This window comes from Schistocerca serialis, chromosome 6, assembly GCF_023864345.2.
Source record: "Schistocerca serialis cubense isolate TAMUIC-IGC-003099 chromosome 6, iqSchSeri2.2, whole genome shotgun sequence".
Classification (NCBI taxonomy): domain Eukaryota; kingdom Metazoa; phylum Arthropoda; class Insecta; order Orthoptera; family Acrididae; genus Schistocerca; species Schistocerca serialis.
Window position 1 is genome coordinate 730,761,408 of NC_064643.1, and position 22,596 is coordinate 730,784,003.

The 22,596-nt window shown below is 38.6% G+C and overlaps 1 protein-coding gene across 1 annotated transcript in view; it reads left to right on the forward strand.

Moving 5' to 3' along the window:
• The first annotated feature begins 1,905 nt into the window (after positions 1 to 1,905).
• Positions 1,906 to 22,596, forward strand: part of LOC126484520 (cleavage stimulation factor subunit 1) — a 190,634-nt gene continuing 169,943 nt past the window's right edge. Inside the window, exons 1-2 of the mRNA XM_050108068.1 lie at positions 1,906 to 2,059; positions 15,854 to 16,059. Of these exons, the coding sequence (XP_049964025.1) occupies positions 1,992 to 2,059; positions 15,854 to 16,059 (274 nt within the window). The 5' untranslated portion in view covers positions 1,906 to 1,991. The remainder of the gene's footprint in view (positions 2,060 to 15,853; positions 16,060 to 22,596) is intronic.

The following is a 22,596-nucleotide window of genomic DNA, read 5'->3' on the forward strand; positions in this document are numbered from 1 at the left end:
TCTCTGGCAGGAAACAAAGGGTGTTATTAGGAAAGAGACATGTATCAAGCTATCAGGCATCATCCAACTGGGAACTAATTACATGTGGGGTCCCATAAGGTTCCATTTGAGGGCCCTTACTTTTTCTTGTGTATATCAATGACCTTTCATCAGTAACATTACCAGATGCCAAGTTCGTTTTGTTTGCCGATGATACAAACATTGCAATAAATAGCAAATGAAGTGCAGTCTTAGAAAGATCAGCTAATAAAATATTTGTGGACATTAATCACTGGTTCCTAGCCAATTCTTTGTCACTAAACTTTGAAAAAACACACTACATGCAGTTCAGAACTTGCAAGGGGTGTCCCACGAGTATATGTCTAACATACGATGACAAGAAGAGACAAAAAGTGGACAGTGTTAAATTCTTGGGATTACAGCTTGATAATAAATTCAATTGGGAGGAGCACACTACAGAACTGCTGAAGCATCTTAACAAATCTCTGTTTGCAATGCGAATTTTGTCAGACATAGGGCACATAAAAATGAAAAAGCTGGCATGCTATGCTTCTTTCATTCCATAATGTCATATGGGATTATTTTTTGGGGTAAATCATCAAGCCAAGCTAAAGTTTTCCGGGCACAAAAACGTGCAGTAAGAGTTATATGTGGTGTGAACTCAAGAACATCCTGCAGAAGCCTGTTTAGGGAACTAGGGATACTAACTACTGCTCCTCAATATATTTATTCCTTAACGAAATTTGTCATTAAAAATATATCACTTTTTCAAACTAACAGATCAATTCATGGAATCAATACTAGAAATAAGAATAATCTTCACAAGGACTTAAAGTCACTTAGTCTTGTACAAAAAGGTGTGCATTATTCAGGAACACACATTTTCAAAAAAGCTTAACAACCAATGAAATTCAGTTTAAGAGAAGCCTAAAGGATTTATTGGTGGCCAATTCCTTCTACTCGATTGATGAATTTCTCAGTAAAACCAACTGATTTGTGTATATATATATATATATATATATATATATATATATATATATATATATATAACGTCTGCGCAATTTCAGTGCAGTAATGTGTTCATTGTAAATGTGTGTGTGTGTGTGTGTGTGTGTGTGTGTGTGTGTGTGTGTGTGTGTGTGTGTGTGTGTGTAAGTACAATCTAACTTCTGCACCATTTCAGTGCAGTAATGTATTCATTGTAAATAAGTATGATAGTAGTTGTATTGCATGTTTATTACCTTATAAATAAATAGAAAAACTTTTTATTTTAAATTCAGTGCATTAGTATTTGTAAAATGACTTTCATATAGTGTCAGTAAAAAATGACGATCATTCCACTTGGGACCTGTGGAATGGTACATCAGCTTATTTGTTTTAGTTGTAAATATTTGTCATGTATTGTTGTTTTCCTGACATGTTCCATATCCTGGAGGACCTCCTCACTACGGATCAATTGGAATGAAAGCAAATCTAATCTAATCTAAAAAACACCATTCCGATCTATCGTGCAATGATCAATGAAACATGCAACTGACTAACAGCTGTTCCCGTTCCTGATTTAGTCAGCACTATCGCTATTTATCTTCACTTCAACGATAAAGGTAGACAGTTTCATGCTCAGTCTAATTTTTCTGTGTCTCCTGCTGAGAACAATGAGTCATCCTACGCATATTAACCGAATATTTTGAGAACAAGATGTAACTTGACAACCGAGGCACCTTTCAATAATGGATGTGCGTGGATGCGAAAATTGGCTGTGGAAGTGGGAGCTAGAAACGAATTTCCAGAATCGATTTTGGAGTGTTTACAAGAGCAACCAAAATCGTTATTGTGAAATCGCATTACGAAGTCGGTTTTGGGAGCAACATGTAACGATAGCTCGCTTGTCGCATTATATGTACACCAGACTAATGCAGTAGTTTATCTTCGTTGTTGTCATTGGTGTGCATTGTTGCCGCGTGTTGTTGGCGTTCCAAATACAAACAGAGATGAGCGAAACTGTTGATCCGAAGAATATTATAAAAACTCGCGATCTTCTGTATCGCTTGATGATAAGGTTTGTTGATGATGGTATATGATGTGTATGGAATGTTGCATCAAGTAGTTCATTATCACATTTTAGCGGAATATTTCAAAAATAAACAGATATAGAATTATGTTTTACGTGGTCTCTTGTGATACGGAGTATTTTGCTCAGAGAAGCTGTGATATTTGTTTTGTTTGTTGTTCAGTCTCACAGAAACATTTCTGGCTATCGTTTCAGATATCTGATGCACACATACGAGTTGTCAGAATACAACAGCAATGCTTAAAGTTCACAGTCCAAAACAAGCAGTGACATTTAAATAATGTTGTCATTCATTATCAAAAATTATTTAGTTTCGGCAATGAACACGCAATGAAACTGGGGCCTAGTTCAAGCTAGCATTTGATCGAGCTCTATAAATTTAAGCACGTAACAGAATTATGAAAGCTGATACAAATCCATCTACTACATAAGCAATATCAGAAAACTCCCTAGGAAAAATCGTCAGATGCACACTTTGTACCAAGTGTATTTGAGAAGTACAGTTAACCAGACGTTAATTGAAACTTACTTGCTACCAAAGAGATTGGGCAGCAAAATTTTGTTCACATGCCACACTGACACCTGGTAGATACATGTTAGGATTTGTCACCCTATTAGGTTTGTGACTTGATCAAAACCAATTTCGTTGTGTTTTACTGACTGTGGACACACCCGCAGACAGAAAATGTTCGGTAGGGCCATTGCTACTTATAGATTTCTGATTTCACAGGTAATATTAGTTAACATTTTGCCAATGGCACAGCTATTTATATGGAAGTATTACATTGTAAAAAGTGTTGCAGTGTACAGTTAGTAAAGAACAATATCTGAACTTGGTACTTTATCTGATAATTAGTTTTCAGTATATGCCTTTGTACAGTTGTGTGTATCTAGAAAAGTAATTCAGTATATTTCGTGAAAACAACCTTGGTAAATTTGAAGATCTTATTGTCAGGACCGAACATACAGTTTTCTATGGTCCATTAGTTTCACTCCTGCAAAGATAACCACTTATAACAATGCGATAGTGACAGTGGACAGAAGATAAGTAGTCATTTGTCCTGCACCTCGTATACGAATAAAACTGAAATGAAGAATAATAGCCCTGAGCTATGCTTTTTATAGCCTACTGATTTGCAGAGTATCCATTCACAACATGCAATTTAACTTCGCCATTAGAAACAGAAGGAAGAGAAACCTGCAAGCTATGTAAATTGCTGGCTGCTGACAGCAGATAAATCTAGCTCATTATTCTGAAGATTTTTCATTAATAGCTTTTCTAGCTTTGACACTACATAGAAATTCATACAGTGCAAACTACTGTGAAGTGCATAGTGAAGGATAGGCTACTTTCCTCGTACGATATATACAGGTTTCTTTGAATTCCATTCAGAAATGGAGTTTGGGAAGAATGACTGCTTAAATGTCTCTGTGCAAACTGTAATTAGTTGAATCTTAGTCGCTGTGGGAGTGATGGGTAGAGGCATGTAGTAAATTCCTATATTATTCACATAGTACTGCTCACTGATACATTGTAAGTACACTTCTGGAGGATAGTTGTAGTTCACACACTTGGGCAGTATTGGACTCCTAATTGTTATTCACAGGGCTGGTCCGAGAACATTTTTCCACGTAAACAACTTATCATTTGGCACCCGTTTTCCCTTGAACACTTTCACCTGTGTCAGTTTTTGGTACTAATTGTGATGCACACTGTAGACAGTTCTTGCACCTGGGCGGCCCAGATTCCTGTCTCAATAAGTTTTCACACGTGGCCACTGATAATTGTGATATGTCCTCAAATGTGTGGTGCCCCTCTCAGCTTGGGTCACTTTGGCCTTAACCCGGATCTGGTCATGCAGGCAACATCCCAATGCCCTACCAAAAAACTAAAGTCTGCGACCTGTTTCACATATGATTGGGTCTGTGTATTCACTCCATTTCAAACACCTTTTGTAACTTACAACCAGGTACTTGCATGATTTGAGTAGGCTAATTAAAATTAAGGCTCACTGATTTTGTAAACATAAGTTTCTACGTTTTTTTCTTTTTGTGGTGTGCATAGTTTTACATTCTGAATTTAAAACAAGTTGTTAATCTCTGCACATTTCAAAATCTTATTAAGATCAGAATATATATGTAGCTTTTTGCAGACAGTGCTCCATTATAGATAATTGCATCATCTTCTAAAAGTCTGAGGCTAGTATTAATATTGCTTCCAGGGTCATAAATATATGACATGAACAGAAAGGGTTCAAACATACTTCCATGGACTGCATCTCCATTTTGCTGCATCCTTGATACCAAAAATTCCTCATTCATCACAAATTTCTTGTGACAAACCCTACGATCGTTGTAGTTGATGAGCGTTGGGAAGGTACAGAGCCAAACGCTTTTCGTAAATTAGGAGCTACTGTGTCCACAGGATTGCCTTGATTAATGGAATTCAGAACATTACACCAGAAAAGTGCGATTCATCTATTGTGTTATCAATATCTTCTGAAACTGTGGTGGTTTCTTTTCGAGGAGGTAATTATTTCGAAAGAGCTCATTATGTTTGAGCACAGAATATGCTCTAAGATTCTACAACAGAGGATCAGTGATATTCCATGTGTGGATCAACTCTATTACCTTTCATGTAGATAGCTGAGACCTTGCTTCCTTCCAAGATTTGTGCGCAGTTTGTTAGAGGGATGTGCTGTTTATTATGGTTAACAGAGGGTCCAACTCATCTGTTAATTTTGTATTTTATCCACCCTCAGCAACTGTAGTTACATATATTGAAACAATCAGCAACCATTTACATAAAAGAAATTTAGTTTTTTTACCGGTTTCGTAGACTTAGTGCCCTTCTTCAGAAGGTTGTACAGATTGCAGGCATTAGGGAAGCATCTGATTCTATCCATCTGCTTTGATCCGCAACATCATCACTATGGGAGAAACGCCTACTTCCAGCGTATACTAAATGGCGACAATATTGTCACTACATACACATGCCAACAGACACGAACAAAAATAAAAATGATTCAAGAATGTCCCACTCCAACACTAAAATGAAAGTAACAGGGCAACTGTGGGAAATAGTGGGTTTTGGACAGGGACAAGGTAAATATAGAACAATGAAAAACACTGCACCATCCCAAAATAAATATTACAAAAAAATCTCAACTTACGACATAATGCTACAGCTACAACACCACCAGGAATCATACACTTCACTCAACCTATATAGATCAAACGAAGCCCACAATACCAAAAAAAAAAAAAACCAAGACTTACAACTCTGAAAAGTGGAATTGGATATTTCCCTTTATCTTTGTTGCTTAAAAGCATCTGTCAATACATACTAGCAAACCGAAGGAGAAAAAAAAAAAAAAAAAAAAAAAATCACAGCCACAAGCTTTGTACACTTACATAATTTGCAAAACACCACCAAAATAGAACCCTGCCAACTGAAAAACGCCCACATTTACTAGTTCAACTAACACAGAACCAAAATACCATAAATATGCAACAGTCAAAATTACTATGGAATAAAACCAAAACAAAAATTATTTACCTGATAAGTTGGGGTGCGTGTGTGCACACACACACACAACGTTTTTTTCTTTTAAGAAGAGGCGAACAAACTGGTCATCTCTAACATAATCTCTAAACACCTCCACCCTTCTCCCCAACCCGTAACCTGCTCCATTAACCATATAAACAATATGCACAATCCTACCCCCTCACACACACACAGCCCCTCAACTCACCACATTCAGCCTACACATCCTCACCTCAAGCCTAAAAAAAAAAAGGTCAGGGACGCTGTTCCGCCAGCAATACTAATAATCTAAATGAGATTGCAGGTTGGAAGAGCACCTCTTCCCTATAACTGATTTAATTGTCCCACAGAACCCCATCCCCCCCCCCCCCCCCCCTATGGTATTAGTACAAATCCCAGTGTCATGATCTTTAAACTGAATACTATGGTTAACTACTAAATGTTTATAACTGCTTTACGACGAAAATGCATCTGATATAACAGTACTACCCTCCTCGGTATATTCCTCAATGAGCACCACTAGTTCCCTCTTACGAAGACCCCGCAAAACCCTAAAAACACAATCTATGTACCCCCCTCTCGAAATAACAGCCTCCCCACACACACAAACCAACTCGAGAAGTGCCCCATACTTCCTCTTACCAAACTGTGAATCATCAATTTCAACAACACCTGGCCCACCCACATCCCCCTGTACTTGATGTACTCTGAACACACCTCACAACAAAAAGAAAACCAATATAAAATAGTTCTAACACTCACATCAGTCTGATGCACACAAAAACTCCAGGAGGACCTATAGAAAAGTAATACATAAGTAAAACAGTCTACCCTTTGGCCAACCTTGATTTCTTGAACCAGTTACCATGCCATATCAAACACCAGATATTCTTGCGTCGACAGTGCCACATGTATAGGTTCCTGATCCGCGACGCCGTAACTCTCGTCAACTTCATACACTACCCACAAGTGTGACATCTAACATATTCTGGTATTAGCCAAGGAAAGAGAACACAAATAATTCATTGCAAACAAAGCAAAGACTTCCCGATCCTCATCACATTGGTTACCGAGACTCATACCCCCGTTACCACAGTGATAATCAGGTCTCAAATGAGCCCAATGCCACATGTTAAACTCAACATGTCAACATCCACCACCAGAGGGCACCATCAAATAGAGCAATGTGACATCTACAAATACGAACCAACCTAAAAACATAGTCACACACAACACCATTATGTCATGGGTCAAAGCAATGGGTGGAATCGGACACTTCCAATTACCCCCTGTCGCATTATTTATGTGTGTCCACAGTTCCTATACATGCTGATGTCCAGAGCTAAATTTTTCCAGTAATTTCTTGAGATACAACATTGTTGCTTCTTTAATGGTTTACTGAACCAGTAAATTGTTCCAATTGTTATAATAACTCTTGGTACTTCCTCATAATATATTAATGTAGATGATATTAGTGCTTCTGAAAACCTGTAACTCAGAAAACATGGTAATTTGGAGCGTCATTTTATTGTGGATTGGTTTATTGCTTTTGAACTGGTGCTAAAGCTCGTACCAGTTTTCATAAGTTTGATAGAAACAACAGATACACACAACAGACTTAAATCAGCAATAATGTGTTCTCCTTCACTATTTACAACAGTCTGTCAACACTGGGGTAACTTTCTGGATCCGCAACTGAAGAAATCACATGGTTTTGAGGCAAAGGACTCATTGAGCCATGTTTGGAGTGCATTTTCATCTGGAAAGGAAGTTCCTTAAGATTGTTTGATCTTCTTCTTCATGTGCCGTCTCCTCTAAGAAGGTTGGCTGTCATCATGGCAATTTCTGATCTTGATTTGGCTGATCTAAGGAGTTCTGACGTTGAACAGTTGTACCAATTTTTTAAATTGTCAATCCAGGATGTCCGTCTTCTACCCCTCGTTCTCTTCCCACAAATTTTCCCTTCTAGTATTATTTGCAATATTTTGTAATTTACTCCCCTAATAACATGGCCTAAATATTGTAGCTTCCTTACTTTAATAATTTTAATTAATTCTTTTTCCTTTCCCATTCTTCTTAGGACATCTTGATTAGTAATCCTCGATAGATAGACAGCAGAAAAGGTGAAAATCTGAGGGTGCAAGACAGGTGAATGAGGTGGTTCGGAATAGCTTCACAGCCCAACTCCTGTATAGTGTTTTTCGTTAGTCTAGCATAATATGGGTGGACATTATCGTGGAGTAGCATCACTTCACACAGTCTTCCTGGTTGTTGTTCTTGTATTGCATCCGCAATACGTCTCAGTTGTTAACAACAAATGTCAGCAGTGATGCTTGGGGAAGCAATTTGTAGTCCAGTGCAGTGTCACTCTTCCACCAGATGCAAAACATTATCTTTTGGTGGATGTCCACAGGTCTTTGTACAGGGCAACAGCTTTGTTTGGGCTCAGTCATTCCTTGCTTTTCTGTGTTGTTGCTGTTGTTGTTGTGTTGGTGGTGGTGGTGGTGGTAGTCGTGGTCTTCAGTCCAAAGACTGGTTTGATGCAGCTCTCCATCCTAATCCATCCTCTGTGAGCCTCTTCATCTCTGAATAACTTCTACAACCTACCACTTTCCGAATCTGCTTGCTGTATTCATTTCTTGGTCTCCCTTTCCCTCCAATACTGAATTGGTGATCCCTTGATGTCTCAGAATGTATCCTATTAACCGATCCCCTCATTTGATCGAGCTATGCTGCAAATTTCTTGTCTCTGATTCTATTCCATACCTGCATGTTAGTTACATGATCTACACATCTAATCTTCAGCATTCTTCTGTAGCACCACATTTCAAAAACTTCCATTCTCTTCTTGCCTGAACTGTTTATCATCCATGTTTCACTCGCTTACATGAATTTATACTTGATGTTAACAAATTTCTCTTCTTCAGAAACACTTTTCTTGCAATTGCCATTTTATATCCTCTCTATTTTGGCCATAATCAGTTATTTTGCTGCCCAAATAACAAAGCTCTTCTACTACCTTAAGTGTCTCATTTTCTAATCTAATTCCCTCAGCATCACCTGATTTAATTGGACTACATTCCATTATTCTTGTTTTGCTTTTTTTGATGTTCACTGTATATCCTTCTTTCAAGACATTTTCCATTCCATTCATCTGCTCATCCAACTCCTTCACTGTCCCTGACAAAATTACAATGTCATCGGCAAACCTTAAAGTTTTTATTTCTTCTCCCTGGACTTTAATTCCTAATCGAAATTTTCTTTCGTTTCATTTACTACTCACTCAATGTGCAGATTGAATAATGTTGGGGATAGGCTTTTTCATATGTTTGCATAAAGACACCATTTCTGGTCATCATTAACGACACAAGATAGGAATGGTCGGTGTTGTTCATGAGTCAATTGATGACAAGCAAGGACAGATGCACATCTGGTCACCCACTAATTTTTGTGATTTGGCTTAGAGCATGTGGTACCCTTACACCCGATTTTTGAACCTTTCCCATTCCATGCAAATGTCACATGATGGTGAAATGATTACAGTTCATCACATTTGCCAGTTCTCAAGTACACGGATGTGGGTCATTGTGGATTGTTGTTGTTGCTGTCTTCAGTCCTGAGACTGGTTTGATGCAGCTCTCCATGCTACTCTATCCTGTGCAAGTTTCTTCATCTCCCAGTACCTACTGCAGCCTACATCCTTCTGAATCTGCTTAGTGTATTCATCTCTTAGTCTCCCTCTACGATTTTTACCCTCCATGCTGCCCTCCAGTACCAAACTGGTGACCCCTTGATGCCTCAGAACATGTCCTACCAACCGATCCCTTCTTCTAGTCAAGTTGTGCCACAAACTCCTCTTCTCCCCAATTCTGTTCAATACCTCCTCATTAGTTGTGTGATCTACCCATCTAATCTTCAGCATTCTTCTGTAGCACCACATTTCGAAAGCTTCTATTCTCTTCTTGTCTAAACTATTTATCGTCCATGCTTCACTTCCATACATGGCTACACTCCATACAAATACTTTCAGAAACGACTTCCTAACACTTAAATCAATACTCGATGTTAACAAATTTCTATTCTTCAGAAACACTTTCCTTGCCATTGCCAGTCTACATTTTATATCCTCTCTACTTCGACCATCATCAGTTATTTTGCTCCCCAAATAACAAAACTCCTTTACTACTTTAAGTGTCTCATTTCCTAATGTAATTCCCTCAGCATCACCTGAATTAATTCGTCTACATTCCATTATCCTCGTTTTGCTTTTGTTGATGTTCGTCTTATACACTCCTTTCAAGACACTGTCCATTCCGTTCAACTGCTCTTCCAAGTCCTTTGCTGTCTCTGACAGAATTACAGTGTCATCGGCAAACCTCAAAGTTTTTATTTCTTCTCCATGGATTTTAATACATACTCCGAACTTTTCTTTTGTTTCCTTTACTGCTTGCTCAATATACAGATTGAATAGCATCGGGGAGAGGCTACAACTCTGTCTCACTCCCTTCCCAACCACTGCTTCCCATTCATGCCCCTCGACTCTTATAACTGCCATCTGGTTTCTGTACAAATTGTGTATAGCCTTTCGCTCCCTGTATTTTACCCCTGCCAGCTTTAGAATTTGAAAGAGAGTATTCCAGTCAACATTATCAAACACTTTCTCTAAGTCTACAAATGTTAGAAACGTAGGTTTGCCTTTCCTTAATCTTTCTTCTAAGATAAGTCGTAGGGTCAGTATTGCCTCACGTGTTCCAACATTTCTACGGAATCCAAACTGATCTTCCCCGAGGCCAGCGTCTACCAGTTTTTCCATTCGTCTGTAAAGAATTCGTGTTAGTATTTTGCAGCTGTGACTTATTAAACTGATAGTTCGGTAATTTTCACATCTGTCAACACCTGCTTTCTTTGGGATTGGAATTAGTACATTCTTCTTGAAGTCTGAGGGTATTTCGCCTGTCTCATACATTTTGCTCACCAGATGGTAGAGTTTTGTCAGGACTGGCTCCCCCAAGGCTGTCAGTAGTTCTAATGGAATGTTGTCTACTCCCGGGGCCTTGTTTCGACTTAGGTCTTTCAGTGCTCTGTCAAACTCTTTCACGCAGTATCATATATCCCATTTCATCTTCATCTACCTCCTCTTGCATTTCCATAATATTGTCTTCATGAACATCGCCCCTGTATAAACCCTCTATATACTCCTTCCACCTTTCTGCTTTCCCTTCTTTGCTTAGAACTTGGTTTCCATCTGAGCTCTTGATATTCATGCAAGTGGTTTTCTTTTCTCCAAAGGTCTCTTTAATTTTCCTGTAGGCAGTATCTATCTTACCCCTCTTGAGATAAGCCTCTACATCCTTACCTTTGTCCTCTAGCCATCCCTGCTTAGCCATTTTGCGCTTCCTGTCGATCTCATTTTTGAGACGTTTGTATTCCTTTTTGCCTGCTTCACTTACTGCATTTTTGTAATTTCTCCTTTCATCAAGTTAATTCAGTATCTCTTCTGTTAACCAAGGATTTCTACTAGCCCTCATCTTTTTACCTACTTGATCCTCTGCTGCCTTCACTATTTCATTCCTCAAAGCTACCCATTCTTCTTCTTCTTTATTTCTTTCCCCCATTCCTGTCAATTGTTTCCTTATGCTCTCCCTGAAACTCTGTACAACCTCTGGTTCTTTCAGTTTATCCAGGTCCCATCTCCTTAAATTCCCACCTTTTTGCAGTTTCTTCAGTTTTAATCTACAGTTCATAACCAATAGATTGTGGTCAGAGTCCACATCTGCCCCTGGAAATGTCTTACAATTTAAAATCTGGTTCCTAAATCTCTGTCTTACCATTATATAATCTATCTGAAACCTTTTAGAATCTCCAGGGTTCTTCCATGTATAAAACCTTCTTTCATGATTCTTGAACCAAGTGTTAGCTATGATTAAGTTATGCTCTGTGCAAAATTCTGCCAGGCGGCTTCCTCTTTCGTTTCTTAGCCCCAATCCATATTCACCTACTATGTTTCCTTCTCTTCCTTTTCCTACTGTTGAATTCCAGTCACCCATGACTATTAAATTTTCGTCTCCCTTCACTACCTGAATAATTTCTTTTATCTCATCATATATTTCATCAATTTCTTCATCATCTGCAGAGCTAGTTGGCATATAAACTTGTACTACTGTAGTAGGCGTGGGCTTCGTGTCTATCTTGGCCACAACAATGCGTTCACTATGCTGTTTGTAGTAGCTTACCCGCATTCCTATTTTCCTATTCATTATTAAACCTATTCCTGCATTACCCCTATTTGATTTTGTGTTTATAACCCTGTAGTCACCTGACCAGAAGTCTTGTTCCTCGTGCCACCAAACTTCACTAATTCCCACTATATCTAACTTTAACCTATCCATTTCCCTTTTTAAATTTTCTAACCTACCTGTCCGATTAAGGGATCTGACATTCCACGCTCCGATCCGTAGAACGCCAGTTTTCTTTCTCTTGAATACTACATCCTCTTGATTAGTCCCCGCCCGGAGATCCAAATGGGGGACTATTTTACCTCTGGAATATTTTACCCAAGAGGACGCCATCATCATTTAATCATACAGTAAAGCTGCATACCCTCGGGAAAAATTACAGCTGTAGTTTCCTCTTGCTTTCAGCCATTCGCAGTACCAAAACAGCAAGGCAGTTTTGGTTAGTGTTACTGGGCCAGATCAGTCAATCATCCAGACTGTTGCCCCTGCAACTACTGAAAAGGCTGCTGCCCCTCTTCAGGAACCACACATTTGTCTGGCCTCTCAACAGATACCCCTCCGTTGTGGTTGCACCTACGGTACGGCTATCTGTATCGTTGAGGCACGCAAGCCTCCCCACCAATGGCAAGGTCCATGGTTCATGGGGGGGCATTGTGGATTAATGCACATAAATGATCGTCATCAAATCCCAAAGGTTTTCCTGATTTTTGAGTGTCACTAATGTTAGAATGATCCTCCTAATAAGGATAAAACCATTTTCTTACTGTGCTCCATCCAGTTACATTATCCTCACACGTGGCACAAATGTTTCTGGCTGCATCCCATGCTGTAACCCCTCTGTTGAACTCAGACTTAAGAATATGTCGAAAATGTTCCAATTTCTCCATTTGGAACTCCGTTTCGTAGTGTCCACAGCTCCTTTCATTACCTCGAAGAATTACAAATAAAAATGACAGTTGATAAATAAACATATAGCAACCGGAACACCAACATGTGAAACACAAACACTGTGAACTTATGCCCCAACCTAATATATTCTACCATTGGTGATGAAAGAGGCTGTGATATGCCTGTGTTACCTAATTTCATTGGTATGACATCAGCAAAGTCAAGACATTTTACATTGATTCTTTTAGTTTTTGTTTCCATATTTATTCTAGCTATTTTTTCTATTATATTTTGATGATTTTATCTAGTATCAGATTGAGTAGGAGTGGAGATAACCTAACATTTTACCTAATGTTTTAGATAAAAGAACTGTAGTGGTTGAACACTACAGAGAGAACTTGCGGAATTTCATGAATAAGTTTCCTGGTCATGCTATCGTAATATTGCATGACTTCAGCTTGTCAGGTATAGAATGGGAGGGTCGAGCTGTCAAAACTGGTGCCAGAGAGAGGATTTGTGTGATGTTATTGAATATCTTCTCCAAAAATTACTTCGAGCAGATAGTTAGAGAGCTAACTTGTGAAGGTAATGTCTTAGAGCTTCTAGAAACAAGGAGATCTGATCTTTCTGAATCAGTTAGTGTAAACGAGAGCATCACTTATCATAAAGCATTCATAGCATCTATGACTATAGGTATTACAAGGAATGTTAAGGAAGGTAAGAAATATTTTTTCTTAACAAGGGTGACTGGATACAAATTGCAGAGTATTTGAGGAGTCAACATCAGATATTCAGTGTTGAGGACAAAGGTGTAAAATTCAAAGGAAAAAAATTGAAAGCATCATTCAGTATGCCTTACACATGTATGTTCCGAGCAAGGTCTGTAGGGATGGGAAAGACCTGCTATTGTTTGATACCCATGTTAGAAAACAGCTACATAAAAAAGAGAGCTTCATCACAGATTCAAGAGAAGTCAAAACCTACCTGACAAACAAAAGCTGAATAAAGTGAAAATAATTCTAAGGAGAGGAATGAGACAGGCTTTTAGCGACTTTGAAAGTGAAAGTTTGCCAACCGATCCAACTAAAAGCCCTAAGAGGTTTCTTGTCTTATGTAAATTCAGTGAGTGGGTTGAAATCCTCTGTTCATTCACTTAGGGACCATAGATACCGAAATGGAAGATGACAGAGAAAAGGCTGAAATACTGAATTCGGTCTTCTGAAATTGTTTCACTGTGGAAGATCATAATACAGTCTTCTTCTCTGTGATCGTATGAACATCAAAATAGCAGACATTGAGATAAGTGATCACTTAACAGAAAGGCCACTACTATCACTTAGTAGTGGAAATGCTTCAGAACCAGATGAGATGACTGTAAGATTCTACAGCAATTATGCGAAGGAACTTGTGCACCTATTAACAGCAGTTTCTCTTAGGTCACTGGAGCAATGAAGAATTCCTAGCGACTGGAGAAAAGTGCAGGTCATTCCTGTTTTCAAGAAGGATGTAGGACAGATGCATATAACTGTAGGCCTATATCCACTGACATCAATATGCTGTTGAATTAATGGAACATGTTTTATGCTTATGTGTTATGACATTTTTGGAAAACAAAAATCTCAAAAAAAAAAAAATAAATAAATAAATAAATAAATAAATTTAAAAAAATCAACATGGATTCTGTAAACGAGATGTTGCCAAACTCGGTTCATTCTGTTACTCCATGAGACCCACACTGTTGTAGACATGAGCACTCAGATTGGTGCCATATTACAACATTTAAGGAAGGCGTTTTACACTGATCAGTGACAAAAATGGGGTCTCACTGGGTATGGGACCACATTTGCAACCGTATTCAAGACTTCCTTGCAGAGAGAACTCAACATGTCACACATAATGGAACCAAATTGAAAGGTGTAAAAGTAATTTCAGGAGTATCCCAAGGAAGTGTGATAAGACTGTTACTATTTACAGTATGTGTAAATGATCCAGATGAAAATGTCAGAAGCTCTGTAAGGCAATTCATAGGTGATGTGGTTGTCTACAAGAAGGAAGCACTATCAGAAGACTGTAGTGATTGGGGGGAAGGAAATGCAGAGGGTTGATGAGCGGTACAGGAACCGGCAATCGACCCTGAATCTAAATAAATGTAACACATTTTGGATACGTAGGAAAAGAAATCCACTACTGTACAAGTACACTATTTATGACAAATTGCTGGGAACATCATCTACTGTAAAACATCTAAGAGTAACCATATAGAGCAATCTTAAGTGGAATGACCACTTAAAGCAACTAAAAGGAAAAATAGATGCTAGACTGAGATTCATAGAAAGAATCCTGGGGAAATGTAACTAATCCAAGAAGGAGTGATTCACACACATTCATTTGACTTATTCTTGAGTACTGAGTATTGTTCATCACTCTGGGACCCTTCCCGGGTGGGACTAATAGAAGAGATAGAGAAGATCCAATGGAGAGGAGTGCATTTCACCACTGGATCATTTATTTGGTGCGAGAGCATCACAGAGATGCTCAACAACCTCCAGTTGCAGATTTTATAAGAGAGGGATTGTGCACCATGGAGTGGTTTACTATTGAAATTTTGGGAGCGAACACACTAGGAAGAGTTGGACTGCATGTTATTTCCTCTCATGTACATCTCACAAAACGACCACAACAAGCAAGTTTGAGAAACTAGACTAGAGCTAATACAGTGGTTTGCAATTGTCATACTTCCCACATGCCATTTGCAAATGGAACAGAGAAGGGGGGATTGGATAGTGGTACCAGGAGTACCTTCTGCCACACACTGTCTAGTGACTTGTTGAGTGTTGATGTAGATTTCAACCATGAAGTTTACTTTAGTAATTGTGTGTGTTAAGCCCTGTTATATTAAGTTGGTAGTTTTGTTATCTGCACTATATTCATGCAGTGCATTAAGCAGTGTGGTATGGTAATAGTACTTACTAGATTAAGAATGTTTATAAGGGGATTTTCACTTGGTATGTAATATAAGAGGCATTCACTGCGAATGTCTCTACTTTGTTATTTAGCTACTTAATATCCCACACACATGTTTATGTATTTTAACTTGTTTCTGTTGTACAGTCAGCTTTTCTATGATGGGCATCAGAGTCTGGCTGTGGGTCTATCAGCAGTTGCTCAGGCAGACCCACCTTGTCCGCCTTCAGATCGTCTGCTCCATGTTGTTATGGCCGGTCTTCGTCATGAGCCAGAACGTTCCAAAGGTGGAGGTGCAGCAGCAGCTATAGCAGCAGGGGTTGCACCAGAGAATGTACTCGGACCTGGTCTAGGTGAGTTTCTTGAGAAGCAGCATGTAACCAGTGATGATAGTTGTTACAGCTCCTCTTTGTGTTGTTAGAAAGAGTTAGTTTCTGTTCTCGATGGATCATTCCATGTCAGTTCCACCAAAAATAAGGCAGTTTATTACCTATCATCTTAGATTTTAATGAAACTTGACTTATTTTTTCTCTTTACAGAGAAAAGTAATCATACCAAATTTTAAAATTTTATCTCTCTCTATTTTCATATAATGGCTTTTCAAAATTTGGAAGCTTTTGATGATTTTAGTGCCATGACGACATTTGCTAATATTTTGAAAATAAATTAAAAGTTTTTAATTTTTCATACACTCTGTATGAAATTTGGTGTTATAAACTCTAAACCATAGGGTTTGTAAACAAAATTACTAAATATCATTAAATAAACTTGCCAATGGAGGAAACAAAGTGTATAAATTTTATTTTGTATTAAGTATGGTTCAGCATTACATTGCATATCAAATCAAGGGAATGCAGTAACACCTACCTTTTTTCCAAAATAGTTTTTAAAGCTTAGGCTAGCACATGAAAAAATAAAATTAGAGAATTTTTCTCTGTGTGGTATTTTTCCTACTACATTGGAAATTTTAGCTCAGTGTTTTATTCATTCATCTCATAAATATTGTTAAAATATTTGTACGACTAATTATTTAGTACTTTATGATTCCAGTGTTACTATCCTATTTAATTAATAATTTTTTTAACCAAGGAAAAAGTAGTAGCATAAGCTATATCATCCCAGCAAAAAACTGCAAATATTTGCATTTTAATAATCATATATTCTGATCTATGAATTCTAAAAATATCACCTTCATGCAACTGGATGCTCATCTTTGAAATTAAGTACACTTGATGAAGAAAAGATATTTGCAGAAGTGAAACTTTAAAAAAGCTTCTGATATGGTCTTGCTACTTGATAACATAAGGAACAATTTGCACCAAGCTACAAATAAGAAACAAAGTCAGTTGCTGACTATATAACCATACCAACTTCATTAAATTAATCTCAGAAAAAAAGTAATTGGATTTTATTATTACTTAGTGCGGCAAGTAACTGGTTTGGTACTGAATTTTTATCAGGGTAATAAACAGTGTGGAATTTTACAAGGTGCGATAAATGTGGTAACAGAGAAGAAGAAAAACAGAAAGAAAATCGCTGATTTTTATTTAGCTTGCATGAAATGTGTTCAGATTTTGAGATGGGCACTGTAACAGGCAAGGCCCAATACTTGAAATGCAGAAGTAGTATTCAGATTTTAAAAGTGAATATACTGAAACTAAAATAGGTTTTTCTAAATTCTGTCCGCTCTGTCTCAAATCGTCCATTTTAAGGGAGCTAATGGAACTGACTCAGTACATATCTGTAATTAATGCAGTTCCATGTGAAGGCTACTATGAAGATATAAAAATGCTGCTTTGTGAAACCTCAGCCTGTGCTTGTATGCTGCAGCACTGTATTGAATAACCCCTGAAAGAAAAAGTAACAAGTTTTTTATATAAAAAAGTGTGTATTGAAAACTGTGATGAAGACGGAATACCAAAAAATCACATGTTCTGCAAAAATTGCCAACTTTACTGAGTGTCTTTCATCTGAAGTAGAAAAAATGTTTCACACTATTACATTATCTCAATCATATTATTATAACAGAATCAAAGGATCAGCTGATGCATACATTGCCAGAGTAGCAATGGACTTATGTGAAAATTAATGTTTAACCATGCAGAGCGAAGACCAACGATACCTTTCGACATCAGACATTTGCACTGTACACTCGATAGCAAGAAACTTGGGCCACTGCAGACAGAAGAGCGAACAATTCGGAGCTTTGGGGGGGGGGGGGGGGGGGATCAAGGTGTGACATGTGGCATCAAACAGAGGAAGTGAATAATTGAATTAGAAAATGTGAGGTATGTGATACTGACTCTGTAAGTGCCTATGCCCTGTGTGTAAGGATTTCTTACTTGACTGGCTGGATGAGGGCACACCAGAATGTGTGCTGGCTCAGGGACAGACTATGGAACTGATTGAATGTTCTAAACATGGCTCACAAAAATAATAAAAAATATGAAGTGAGTTTCATTGAAATTATACTTGTTCTTTTAACCCTTTGACTGCTGGAGGCGCACCATTTGCTTGGCACACTGAGGCGCTGCGGCCTGCGGTGTAATCCAGCTACCTGTGCTAAGTGCCTGTCCCTCGGAGCTGCCGCCGGGACTGGCACGGCCTGCACTGCCCAACCTTCCCTGTGCTGAATACTTCTGGATTGATTACAACTAATGCAGAGCCAGCCTGAATTTTTGGCAACTTTGAACTGTAATAACTCGGGCAATAGTTTTTGTAAAGAAATAAAATTTTACCATCTTGTACAACTTTATGCGTTCTCTTAAGAATAATAATGAAAATAATTTTAAGAGCCATATTGATGGCCAAAAAAATAGGCACCCAAAAAAATTTCGAAGTTTACCTTTTTGGATCTCCTGGACTAATGCTGTGACAAACGTGAAACTTGGCATGTAGTAACCTAGCAACACATGGTTCTGTAATATAAAGTTTCATTTGCGTAGCACTTTCCAATGCTGAATGAATGGGAGGTATTGTAAAAACATAAAAAATGTGGTTTTTTTGTTCTGATTTTGCTAGAAAACTATGTTCTATAAAACATTCCAAGCTGTATAATTGGAATGAAAGGTGGGCACAAAAATCAGGCCCGAAAACAGTGTAAACTTGATTTGCATCTGTAGTAGAGTGAACACATGATGAAAATGAATTTTAGAGTGCAATAGATTGACAGCACAAAGATATGGAATAAAAATTTTTATTTCCCTACTATTTTCCAATAATCTACAAATTAGTCAAAAAGATGTTGATTTTTATGAAAAGACAAAAGCAAGGTATATTCAACACTTCTTTTACAAATACCGTCTTCTATTAATGCTTCAAAGCCAGTCTCATTCGAACAACCAACTTTAAGCCCCCCAGCCTCCCCAGAATAATATGTTGAATTTCCAATATTGGCTAACAACTGAGGAAAAGTAGCAAGAAAAATCGCACTGAGAACAGAGTTTTAATATTAGGATGTTATTTCTCGTTGGTCAAAGGCATTTGTATCAGTTATGGAAAACAGGTTTTGTACAAGTAGGCCGAATGTGATCTATATTTGTACTACTAAGGATAAAAGAATATAACTGTGTATGTTACGCGTTAATAATTTAAATGTATTGTATGTAGATTAATATATGGGTTTTGTTATACTGGCGCAATTACATTTGCTACAGTACAGATATTATGCCATCTCAGTCACCAAGTCCGTTCATTTGCCAGCAAATTTCTACATATGAAGAAGTCGGGCATTGTTTGAATAATTTTACACCTGTTGCTTCTATTTCCCATCCTTGTTTTCGATCCAGGCTATGGACTGGCACTGGCGAAGTTAAAAATAGATTTATATATATTTTTTACATTTTTTTGCCTTTTTTTAGTAATTCGTTCAGAAGTGTCAATACATTTTTTCAGATTTAGTTCCCAATGATTAGTAGTACTTCTTTGTATGATAAGTCTCAAAGCAGGGCACAACACATAATGGAACGTTGCAAGTTTTGCATTGGTATCTAGTTTGCTGGTGCACTTTCTGTTTCATGCAAACCACACATCTGCACGTTAGTGTAGTTTTCTGCAAATGTTCACTCACAATAACAGTCGGAAAATGTCTCCCTGTGAATTGGAGAGGATTCTCATCATTGTAGTGCCTTCCCCTATCAGCTTTTTTCCATTCTGTAGCATATTTTTCTACACTCTCCCTTGCGAGAGAAAGGTGAAACTCTGCGAGTGCCATTTTTCGCCCTGTTACCGACCAGTGGAGAGCATGAACATTTAGAATGCACAAATCCAAATTGTGAAAAAAATATTTCTTGTACCATTTCTCAGTCTTACGCATTGATCCCACTGAGCTCAGTAACATGTCACAATGGTCAATTGCACCCATACTTGAATTGTAATCTACAATACATTGCCGTTTCTTTATTTTTTCGCCAGTATTTATGTCAGTCTTCTCTGTTTTAACCATTTGTGTTGCATGACTTGTGGTCAACATGCACACCTCTCTCTTATCACACGACTTGATAGCAAGGATCCTGTCAGTGCACTTAAACTCAGTCTCTCCTCGTTTTAATTTCTTCTGCAGTTTTGGCATGTTGCGCTTATTCTTATGAGCAGTGCCACATGCAACTGTTCTATAGTTGTGAAGCCAGCCAGCGGAACAGGTCCAGGCTGGAGTGCAAATTATCGACAGTTTAGAATATGACCCTGTTCCAAATACAGTCCCATAAGAGTTGCCACTACGTCGCTACTTTTCCCTAAATTGTGGAACCCAATTTCTTTTGTTGCACCTGTATATACAATAAAATCCAAAATATACCCACTCAAGACAGTCACACAGTACAAATGTCTTTATTCCAAATCTTCTTTGCTTGGTTGGAATAAATTACTTAACAGATAATTGTCCTTTGAACAGCAAGAGACTTTTCTCTGTACAAAACTTGTGATGTGGACGAAATGAATTATGAAACGTCTTACGAACTTCATCAACAATCGTCCTAATTTTAGACTGTCACCTCCAGTACTCACAGAGCTATCACTGAAGTGTAGCATTCTCAGAACTAGACCAGAATGGTCTTGACATGGTTTCACTGAAAACTGGTGTGATCAAAAGTGTATCTCTGGATTAGTAATCACTTAATTTTAACTTCTTAACTTTTGCCATTAGAAGGCAAATAGCAATAAAACAATACATTTCCTCAAATCCAGTGTATTTCCACTTTGGCAGTCGAGAATTCACAGATTCTGTGGTATTTTCTCTGGTGTAAATGTAAATATAATTTGTTTCGTCTGCAATAAATTGCAACAGTTCTTCATACATAAATATCACAAAAAATGAAAGAATGCTTGGCTCAGCATCTAGTTGACATTTGGGTCCTGAACTCGATTCATCAAAGTAATGGTTTAATGGCTGGAAATCAGTTTCTTTCCTGTCAAACGTGCCACTTAAGTATGCTCTCTTCCGAACTGTTTCACTGTCACTTTCTGATTCCTCAGATTCAGAGAAATGCTGTCTGTTCTTCTTGCTCTCCTCTCTGATGTAAAGGGCTGAGGACTACAGCTTTGAGATTCTGTGGAGGACTCATCACTGCTAGCAACATCAGATAATTCACACTTACTGCCGCTACTAGTGAGCATATCCAGGATCTCTCTATGTATGCAACCACGGTGATATGACATTTCTCCTGTAGCAAACAAGAAAACTGATGAAAACACAGGAAGCGTAGTCGAATTCTGCAAAAAGGGAACACATCAACAAACATATAAGCACTCTCAAATTATAGTCAGACTACTGAACAGCTACTGGAAGAGCAGGGCGGAAAGACAATGCTGTGTGTTTACACGACTGTCACACTCAGGTAGCTGTGATTCAGCACGCCTAAACTCGTCCCTAGTGGTGAAAAGGCTGGTGGCACATCCTTAGCACTGTAGGCGAAACCCAAGGGCTGCACTTAACCACGTCGGGCACAGCTGGGAACAGCGAGGGATGATGAGCTAACACATCTCCAGCAGTCAAAGCGTTAATACCTTTTTGTTTGTACCACTCTCTCATCCTCCCTTGCCCTCCTCTCTCTGTCCCTCACCCCGTCTCCCCCCCCTCACCCCCTCTCTCCCCCTCACCCCCTCTCTCCGCGTCATCCCCTCTCTCCGCGTCACCCCCTCTCTCCCCCTCACCCCCTCTCTCCCCCTCACCCCATGTCTCCCCCTCACCCCCTCTCTCCCCCTCACCCCATGTCTCCCCCTCACCCCCTCTCTCCCCCTCCCCTTCTCTCCCCCTCACCCCCTCTTCACCCCCACTCACTTCTCTCACCCACCTCTCTCACCCCCTCACCCCTCTCTCACCCAACACCGCTCTCTCTCCCCTCAAACCCTCCTCCCCTTCCCCCTCCCCCACCCCTCCACCTCCCCCTCCCCCTTCTCTCCCTCAATCTACAAGGACACACACACACACACACACACACACACACACACACACACCTCCAGAGAGATCCAGAGATGCACAACACAATTTTTAATTTTGGAAGTACATCTGTTTCTCAAGACTAATTTGTGATTCTTGGGAATTGAACAAGAAATTATGTTTTGGATGCAGTCAAACTGTAAGTTGTGTTTTCTCTGCATCAATGTGGAGCTCAACAGCAGCTTCCCATTTTTGAAGGTGAATGTTGTTATTTAGTTCAGAGATGCGAGACATTTTGGCAGCAGCTACCGATAGTGATGGCTGATCAGTAATTTTGTACTTTGAAGTTGAGAGAGTTAGAAGAAACTGATGTTATTACAGGATACCTTATCATGTAGATAACAAGGAGTCAGAAGACCTTAAAAGAAAGTGAACTATATTGTTTCTGTGAGAACTGAAGTGTTTGATTTTTTGGCGACTATTCATTTTTTTCATTTTGGACTTAAGTACTGAG